The sequence below is a fragment of the Lonchura striata genome, chromosome 1 (assembly GCF_046129695.1).
Source record: "Lonchura striata isolate bLonStr1 chromosome 1, bLonStr1.mat, whole genome shotgun sequence".
Lineage (NCBI taxonomy): Eukaryota > Metazoa > Chordata > Aves > Passeriformes > Estrildidae > Lonchura > Lonchura striata.
Window position 1 is genome coordinate 157,152,139 of NC_134603.1, and position 9,805 is coordinate 157,161,943.

The 9,805-nt window shown below is 50.1% G+C and overlaps 1 protein-coding gene across 2 annotated transcripts; it reads left to right on the forward strand.

The window, feature by feature from the left end:
• Positions 1-310: 310 nt before the first annotated feature.
• On the forward strand, positions 311-5,918 carry MIS18A (MIS18 kinetochore protein A). Of its 2 annotated transcripts, XM_021538976.3 has the most exons (6): positions 311-603; positions 696-762; positions 1,442-1,564; positions 3,939-4,032; positions 4,718-4,788; positions 5,680-5,918. In XM_021538976.3, the coding sequence occupies exons 1-6, from the start codon at positions 312-314 to the stop codon at positions 5,726-5,728; spliced, it is 696 nt and encodes a 231-aa protein (XP_021394651.2). In that variant the 5' UTR covers position 311; the 3' UTR covers positions 5,729-5,918. The 2 variants fall into 2 exon arrangements, with proteins under 2 accessions (XP_021394651.2, XP_077646310.1); XM_077790184.1 differs by having other exon boundaries at positions 4,718-5,918.
• The last annotated feature ends 3,887 nt before the right edge of the window (positions 5,919-9,805 follow it).

Genomic DNA, 9,805 nt, shown 5'->3' on the forward strand with positions numbered 1-9,805 from the left:
AACTGCAGGAGCCTTTGGAAAGCGCTGCCAGGGATGCCCAGGGTGGGACTGTTGGTGTCTGGGCAGGGCAAGGGTGGCACTGGATGGTCCCTGGGGGTCCCTTCCAGCTCAGGGGGGGATCCCTGACTTAGGAGCGACCTGATAAATCGCCTCATACAAAACCGATGTACCGGAATAACCACACCCTTTGTCGTAGTTCCGTGCCCTTACGAGGTCCGAACGCCGCACGGGCGGCGCGGGCGGGCCCCGGGGAGCGGTTCCGGGGCAGCCCCGGCGAGCGGGGCGGGCGGCGCGGGGGCGGTTCCGGGTCGATGTCCGCCGTCACTGCCGCTTCCTCGGCGGGCCATTCGAAGGCGATGCTGGGGGCCACTGCCGGTCCCTCGGCGGGCGGGCAGGACCCGATGGCGCTCTGCCCGGAGCTGGAGTACTCGCTGTCGCTGCTGGAGCCGGGCGGCGGCCGGGCCGAGCGGCAGAAGCGAGAGCGGCGGGCGGACGCGGCCCCCATGCCCATGGTGTTCATGTGCACCGGCTGCAGGCGGCCCGTGGGCGACACCTCGAGCTGGGTGTCCAACGACGAGGAGACCGGCTGCATCCTGCTGCGTAGTGAGTGCCGGCCCCGCAGCCCCGGCGTGTCCCCGCCGTCCCTCTGCCATCCCTCCTGCCATCCCTCCTTCCCTCCCTCTCTCCCGCTGCAGGTGCGGCCGCCAGCGTCGCCGTGGACCCAGAGCGGAAGGTCTCCAAGCTGCCCGGCGAGTGCGGATGGTGAGGGCCGGTCCTGGCCGGGCACAGCGCCGGGCACCGCCGGGGCTTCGCGGGGAAGGCGCTGAGGACAAGCCCGACCAAGGCCCCGGGGTGCTCGTGGGCCCCCAGAGCCCCTGGAACTCTTATGTGGGGTGCTCTGTACAAGCGCTTGTGGCCTAAGGCAGAGGGATTTCTCACAGGGACACAGAGCCATTGGCAAGGGGAATGGCATTAGGATGAAGGAAGGCAGGTTTAGATGAAATATCAGAGGAAGTTTTTCCCTGTGAGGGTGGGCAGGCCCTGGTTCAGCTTGCCCAGAGCAGCTGTGGCTGCCTCTGGATCCCTGGCAGTGTCCCAGGCCAGGCTGGACACTGGGGCTGGGAGCAGCCTGGGACATTGGAAGGTATCCCTGCCCACAGCAGGGGGTGGAATGGGATGAGCTTTAATGTCCCGACCACCATTTAGTGATTCTGATGGTCTTCCTGAGGTCAGTCAGCCTGAGGAGCTATTGCAAATTCAGGCTGAAAGATGAATGCTCATAATTTACAATGTGTAAAGCAAGAATGAATACCTAAAAAAATTCTAATGCATAGGGAGGCTTTTTTTTTTGTGTGTGTGTTTTTTGTTTTTTTTTTTTAAGAAAAAGGATGGGGAGAAGTTTTCCTTTTATTTTCTTCTAAATAAATGTTATTTCTTACAGCATGGTAGAAACCTTATTCTGCTCTGGCTGCTCAACGACACTTGGCAGCATCTACAGGTGCACCTCAAGGAACCTCGACTATAAGAGAGATTTGTTCTGTTTCAGTATTGACTCCATTGACAGGTAAAGACAGAATGTTTGTGGGTCAGCCTGCCAGTTCCACTTCACTCACCAGGCATCACACTGAGGGTGCTCCTGTCATATCTCTGGGAAGTCTCGAGGGAGCTTTTCCTGCTGCTCTGTCCCAGAGTGGTTTTCTGTGTTGCTGCTGTTGGCATCAGAGTGCTCAGCTGTGAGGAACTGCCGTTTGTATGAGAAATTGCATTCCAGCCAAGAAAATATCACCAGGTCCAGGGCACGGGAAGGGTCCTTCTCATTTGATCAGAGGAGTGCCCAAACCAAGCTCCAGATAGGCCTGTCTGGAGTCCTTAGGGGTCGGATTATCAGCAGGAAGTGTGGCCAGAGGGGCTCAGGCAGAACTTGGGGCGTGTCCAACCTGCACTGCTCTGTCCTTGCTAAGGTGGCATTATGGTTTGACACTGGCACAATGTCAGCGCTTTAATGAAAATTTACGTTTTTTAACTGAATGCTGTGAGATGTGATTAGGAACAGAGCAGAGCAGGCTTGAGCTTAAAAACAAAGGAGAAAACTTTATTATTTTACAACTACAATAAAAGGAATACACAGAATTTAGGATGAAAACCTTTTAAACATTCTACTCAATTTCTACTAAAACACAGTGAGACACAACTCTGGATTCTTGATTAAGTTACTATTCTTTAGATAATTAATTTTTAGTTTATCAAGGGAGAGACGAGTTTGTCTTGTGTTATAGATCTCTAAGAAACACAATTGTAACTTCTTGTGTTTCTGTGTCACACATGGTACTGTCTGGAGAAAATTTGCTGTTGTGACACTTTCCCTTCCATGTCACAGTGCTCCCACCACTGTGCATGGACTGAAGCTGCTTATAGGGTTTATTTTTAAGGATGTTTTGCTAAGGACTAAAAGAGTAACAGTTTTTTCTTTTTGGGATAACAGTCCCCACCATTTTTTCCTTCTCTGGGGCTGAGGGTCTCAAGAACAGAGATAATATTTTTTTTTTGAAGCTAGAGGGTTCTGCTATACCCTCTTTAACTTTTTTTCTTTGTTTACTTTACTCTTGTACATTTTTAGCTTAAGTAATTTTATCCTCTTAAAAATGCAGTCTCTGTCTTGTAGGAGAAAATTGTTTTAGTCTATGGCAATACAAGAAAAGTCTAGCTAAGGCTACTCTAGTATTTCTTTCTACTTAGCCTTCTTCCCTCATTTTCTTCTGACATTTCGGTCTTAGGCTATCTCTTTTCTTTTAGATTAAGGAGGAGTAAGGTTTTGTAAAGTTTTTTTTTTTCAGGAAAGGGTTAAAAGTATTAAGCTCCCAGGATGGGTGAGATCTTACAGTAGGCTGCTAAACTCTTATGGCTGGGCACTTGCTTTTCTCTTATTTTTGTTTTCTTTGTGGTGTACTGCTGGCACATGATGTTAAATTTTTAGGTGGAACGGGCTCTTTCTTTTTCTCTCTCTCTCTCTCTCTGGGAGTTTGCTTGGGACATTTTAGTGGCTTTTTTACCTTTATGTCTTGTGGGGCAGCTGGTTTGGTTTCATTCTCCTCACCCATCTTTCTTTTTCTGGGTCTCTGATCTGCTTCAGTTACTGGTGGCATGGCTTCCCCTCTCTACTCGTGGTGGACTGGAACAGAAGAGAGAGTTCTCTTGGGAGTTCTTTGCTTTTAACCCCCTGTGTTCTCAGAGGCGTGTCTAATGCTTTTAGTGGTCACTTTAAGTGTTAATATCTAAACTTGATGACTGATTAATTTGACTCCAACTTTTAGAGAACACTCACTTCTATGTCAAACTATAATAGGTGGGCAAAGGCAAATCTGACAGCTGAGTATGTGCTTGACACTCTCACTCAGCCCTCTTAAAATCTGTCTAGAAAATGAAAGTGTGCATGGGTTTAGTCAGTTTATAGCACTGAAAAGTGGTCTTAAGGTGTTCTTCAGTAAGTATATAGTGAATCACAGCTTTATGCCAATGTTCTTTTATGCAAGCATTGTTCTAATGGACAGTGTTCACCCAAACTAGTTTTAATGCCTCTGTTTTTTTCTGAAGTTCACATTTATTTTGCTGTATTGCTGTGGATGTTCACCCTTGTGCTCTGCACAGTGCGTTTGGGTTTTTTTCTTAATTCTACAGCTGTGATACCTTATTTTTTGGCAGTAAAATGGCATGGCAGTAAAATTCTCTACAGCACTAACCTGGGTGCAGAATGCACTTTTCTTGGAGAATAATGCTGCTTCTCCCAGCCAGCGCTGCACTGTTCCTGGTGTCTGTGCAATTTTTCACTGCATCCTGCAGCTTCAGAATCCATGGCTGCCTCTCAGGGTTCTGGAGGAGTGCCGTGTCTGGATTTTTGGCTTCAGAGTGAGAAGTGCATGATCTAAACTGTGGCATCTCAGCTATGTTCTAGGAACCCCAGCAAAGCAAGCTCTTATTCATGAGGAACCGCTTACTCTTGAAAGTCGAGCTGTCTTGCAGGAGGTGCTGGAAAAGGTGAGATTTAACCTCATACCATTCTTTGTCTAAATCACCTCTGTGAAACCTTAATGTTCTTCAACACTTTATTTGGAACAGCTTATTTCACCCAGAGTAATTCAGTGCATTGTAGCATGTCATTGGTATCTTGAGTTATTCAAGATTTTCAGTAACTTTTCCTTCCATTTTTATGGTAATTAGCATTTTCTGTTTATCAAGCACAGCATTAGGTTCCTATTTATGTCTCAGTAATTTGGTATGTTTTTTCTAGTTAGTTCTGATTCACTTCTACAGATCTTCACTTAACTTTTAGTCATGTTTCTTCTTGCCTTTCGTGCAAATTGACTTACTGCTTTTGCTGTAGCTTTGTATTGAAATCTAAAATCATAAATCAAGTTGATGTTTTGCTCTACTAAAATCTTGTGACTGCAGGTAGAAAGAGCTGGGAGCAAATAGTGTAAGGAAGTTGTCCAGCTAAGCTGAGTGTGTTGCTCTGACACCGAGGCTGGAAAATTGTCCACTGTGTGGACAGTGAATGTTAGAGTTGGGTGAGCTTTCAAAGTATGAGAGCAGCAGGGAAAGAATCGAATGAAAAGAATCGGTGGTGTGAGATGAGATTTGAGCCCTTTTTAACATCCACATGTGCTCTTTGTGTTGTCAAATCCTGTGTGTAAGCCAGAATCTCTTCCTGGCTATTTTGCAGGTGGATGTGATACTCAAAGCTCTGGAGACAAGGCTGAGCACTGTCGAGTCATGCGTGGCTGCTCTGCACAGGCAAGTGTGACAGGAAATACATGCTGAGCTGCCGGAGAAGGCGAATGTGAGCCTTGGCCCTGCCATCCTCTGGGATCTCTGGGAACATTGCAAGGACTGGGAAAGAGCTGAGAGCCATGGAAGCAGCGCTGACCGAGGCTGTGTCCCAGCCAAGGAGTTCCTTTTATGTTCCTTAAGAGGATACCCCAGGGCTTTTTTTCTTAATAAAGACTTCTGATCAGACAATCTGTTGATTTCTGATTTAATGTAAATATTTATTTAAATTTTTGTCTCTGAAAGCAAAACATTTATCTCCTGACTTCCCTGCTATTCAGTATCTGCTGAGCTAAGCTAAGGAAAAACCTCCCTGTGATTCTGTAATTTTGAAAGAACCAGCATTAAGTCACTTATATTTTTCTTGTCTCCATAGCTTTAGTTTGTCTCGTGCTCAAAGACAGGAATGACTCAAGAACGATATGGGGTGAATTGTTAGTTTGGCGGGGTTTTTTTGCAAGTTCAGGGAGAAAATGTGATGTAAGAAAAGGCTTTTTTTGCAGCATTAGATTTTTGCAGCATTGCAGCTTTTCAAGCTTTCTAAGTAAGTCACTTCATTCCAATTTAAACTCTCTTGAAATATGCTTGATATGTTTTTTTTTTCATTATTATGTTAAGTTTTTATTTTGGTTTGATTTGGCTTTCTTTTTTGCCTGGCTTAGGAAAATTTAACAGATCTCACTTTTTTCTTCTCCAGTTGAGTGTAGTGTTATCTTCTTAATTCAAAAAACATTTGCTTGCTTTTCTTGCTTCTGCTTTTGCCTTTACTTCCTAGTTAGTTTAGCTAAGCAGTCCAATTCTTTCCCTGGACTGTCTCTTTTCCTTTCCTCTTCCTGAATACCATCCAACCTGCTCCAGACTGGGATCTGGGAGACACCAAGGAACACTGGAAGCCTGCATTTTGTGATCTGCAGCAGCCATCCCCAGTGCTGGAGAGAAATCCCCAGCGTCCAGACCCGGGCAACGACTCCCAGGAAAGACTTTCAGGATTTGTTCATCTCTTCAGAGTGGTGAAAGAGTTTTGTTGTCATCTGGTGTTGTTAATTTTTTTGGTGCTGGGGAGTGCTTTGTTCATTGAATAAACAGGTTCTTTTCCACTTCTCTGAGAGAAAATTTTTTCCTGAACCAGGTGGGTGGGGAGGGGCCGTGGGGGTTTGTTTTCTGGGGGCTCTTCCCAGAGGGTTTTCCCCAAATTTGCCCTAAACTAGGACACCAAAATAAAACTTATCCGTTTTCTTATGAATTCCCAGCAAATTGGTCCCAAAGGCTCTGTCACTCAGTCTCTGCTTCCATTGGTGTGGAGAGGCTGGATCCCAGTTATCACCCCAGGAGTGCCTCTGCATCCCTCTTCCCCACTTTTCTGTTCCAGTCGTGCAAAATACTCAGGCTTTGTTGTTTTCCCCCTGCAGTTCACTGCAGATCCCAAAAAACACCACAGGAGGGTAGATCATTACTTGTGCTTCCACCATCAGATGAGAGAAGAGATGGCCACATCCTAGGAGCCTGATTTTGTAGTGTTTTATGGAATTGGCCCAGTGGTTTTTACTTCTGGGGTTCCCGTAGTCTGTCCATGGCAGGTCCAGCCTGTGCTTCAACTTAGAGCCCTCAGTCCACAGGAAAATGAACCTTTGGGGAAGTTCTTACAGCTCTGCTTACTGCTTTATGAATGGTGATGGTTTTCTGGAAGTAGGCTGTCCATTCTGACCCTTTTTCTTCCCTCTCCCTGCAGACTCTACCTGCTGAAAGGCTGAGGTGAGAGCAGGATCTGTAAAATCCCTGACTCTCCGTGTCTTCCTGAGGCTGAAGCCATGTTTGCTGTCAGTGACAACAGGGTGGAAAATGCTAAAGAATGAAAACTTTGGGGTTTTTCCCCTAAACTACCTAAGACTCTCCGCAGCTGTGCCCTGTCTATCTCGAAAGAGTTTCTGGGTTTACAAAGCTTTTTACATTCTACAGTATTTATCTAAAACTCCATTTAAAAGAATCATACTGTATCAATGTGGTGTTAATTACTTTTTTTGAGTTGGTTAATTAAAGCAAATTATTGATAAGGGCTTTGAGCATCTTTTAGTTGGAGCTGGCAGCTCTTATTTAGATTCTCTTCATTCCTTTAATTTATTTCAATTATTTTTTAACCAATTACTGCTATTAGGATATCCAGTAAGGACAAGAGCATTTCTGCCCTACTGGATTGGGAAATCCAAGCCCAATTCCTTGGAGACATTGAGGGGATGGGGAGCTGAGCCTCAAGCTGGGCTTTGACAGTGGAAATTTGGTGAGGAAGGAAGAGGAGAGATCCCACAGAAAGTGGCTGAGGCCAGTTCCGCTGGCTTTGGGTGCTCCTACCCCCGAGAAAATCATCCTGGCTGAAGGGAGCTGGAAGAAGCCAGAGGGCTGCGCCGGGGGCTGTGCAGGGACCCCAAACCCTGGTCAGGGGCGCTGGGCAGTGCCAGCTGCAGAGGAACGCTGCAGAGGGGCTGCGCTGGAGCCCCTCAGCTTCCATGCAGAGATGCTGGCACTGCGGGGCTTTCGGGACACTGCCGAGAGGCTCCGCTGCCAGAGCCGGGGAGTTCTCCCGTTATGTTCTGTCGTGCTGAGCACCTGGCAAGTCATTACAGTCCCACAGGCTGCCAATCCCAGCGGAGCAGCTGGAATCACAGACGGTCACACAGAAACCGGGCTGGGAGAGGAAATGAGCTGTTCCATGTTATTTTTCACAATGCATTTTGAATGTATACCAGAATCTCTTCTTTCCCCTCAGACCCCGTACCCTTGAGTTTTGAGTTTTCTCATAGAAATGTCTCGGCCTGCACTGGAAGAAAGAAAATTCCCTGGCACGGCGGGGAGTGGCGGGGTTTGGGGGTGCTGGGGCGGCACGGGGGTCCCCACACCCCGGCCGGCTTCAGTCAGCACCGGGAAATCGCCACCGCCGCCGGCTCGGCGCGGGTGCCCGTCCCAGAGCGGCTCCCGCCGTCCGCGGCGGTCCCGGTCCCGATCCCGGCCCCAGCGCCGCCCCGGTGCTCCGGCCCGAGAGAGACCCAGACCCCGCCCGCCGGGGCAGAGGCGGCACCGCTCGGGACCCCCGGCCGGCACCGCCGGGAGCCGAACCGGCACCCCCGATCACCGCCCGGGACCCCGGCCGGCACCCCCCTGATCCATCCCGGCGGGCCGGGAGCGATGGCCCCGCCTCCATCCCGGCGGGCCGGGGCGGAGCTTCAGGTGCGGGGCCCGGCGCTGGCTCAGGTGCGCGGGACCGCAGGGCGGCTGCGCGGGGCCAAGGTTATCTAAGTGCCGGGAATCTCCCCAACCGCCATTTGCTCCCTCTGAGCGCGTTGGGGACCCATAGATTCTGTCCGGGCTCCGCAGCATCGGCCCTCTCTCCTTCCCCCCCCGCCCTTCCTTCTGCTCGTATTCTCCTTATTTCTCTGCCTTTCCCCCCTTTTCCTCTCCTCCCCAAAGCCGACTGCTTTCGCTTCCCTTTCGGCCTCCCCTCCCGTGCCCCCTTCTACTCTTTCTTCCTTCTGCTCGTATTCGCCTTATTTCTCTTCCCGCCTTTCCTTCTCGTCCCCTTTCAGCCTCCCCTCCCGTCCCAACCTCTACCCTTCCTTCTGTTATGTGTAGTAAATATAATAAATATAGTAAATATAATTCGCGCCATTCCTTGTATGAAATATGTAATATTGGATGCTTGTTAAATCATGCCCGTTGTATTAGTTCCTCCCCCCCTCCTCCCCCTTTTTGTAGGTAAGACTTGAGTGTATACTGGAAACTGATTTACAAGTAACAGATGTGGCTCGGCCGGGAGATGGGCCATTGTCTGCTGATCGTCTGTGCTGATCGTCCAAGATGGATATCATGGAAATACTCAGACAGATCCATGTGAATGAAGCCTTCCCGTAAACACCCAACATTGAATTTTTCTACTCATCACCAAAAAGAAATCCTTATTAACATATGGACTCCAAATAGAAGAAAGGACTGATTGCTAAAACCTTGGCCTCAGGCAGAATTTTCCCTATAAAAACCGCCTGTGCCAGGATGGAGGTGTGTGGGCATAGGGGAAAACCTCTGCTGAGGCTGACTCCTTGTTGCACACCCAGGGTCGACCCCGGGCTCGGCTCTGTCCTTTCTGTGTGGCTGGCTAGATAGAATTTGACCGCTAATAAAATTATTTTTATTTTTTAATCTGGCTAAAATAAACTCTCGTTTATAACACTTCCTTCTCTCAATTTTTCTCCCCTAAACCCATTCCTCCTCTTCCTGCAAACGCGATCCCCCCCCACTCCTCCCTCTCCTGTCCCTGCCCCGCTGCTCCGTTCCATTCCCCCTCTCTCCCTCCTCTGTGGCCCGTCCCTCTTGCTGCCCTGCCGGCCTTTCCCTTCCCCGCCCGCTTTCCTCCGCAGCCCGACCTCCCTCCCCGCCCTTTCGCATGTCCCGCTCTCCCTCCTCTCTTCCCGTCGCCCCTTCGCTTCTTTCCCCCGCAGCCGCGGGGCTCGGGGCGCCGGAGAATAAAGCCCCGAGGGCCGGAGCCCGGCGCCCCCCGGGCCTTGCGGGAGTCCCCGCACGGGGCCGGGGCTCTCGGCGGATCCCCCGCGCCGCTCGGACCCCGCCCCGGCGCTGCCGGACCTGCGGCTCCGCCGGCATCGCGCTGCGAGCGGCCCCCGCTCTGTGCCGTGCCGGCCGTGCCGCGTCCCCGCCGCCTCTGCCGCTCCCTCTTTCTGCCCCTGGCCCGCGACAGCGAGGCGGGGCGGGAGCTTCGAGCCTTCTGGGGGCTGCCCCCCCTTCCTTGTTGCGGCGGAGTCCCTTTCTGGGGGGATGGAGGTGTGGGAAGGGCTGGAAGGGAGTGCTGGGCTGCTGTTCGGGGCAGTTGGACTCGTCCTGTGCCTTCTTCGGGGGTCAGGGTTAGAGGCTGAAGACAGAGTTAGAGGCTAGAGACTGAAGAGACTGATGACTGATGTCATTTGGGGCACCCCAAGGTCCCTAG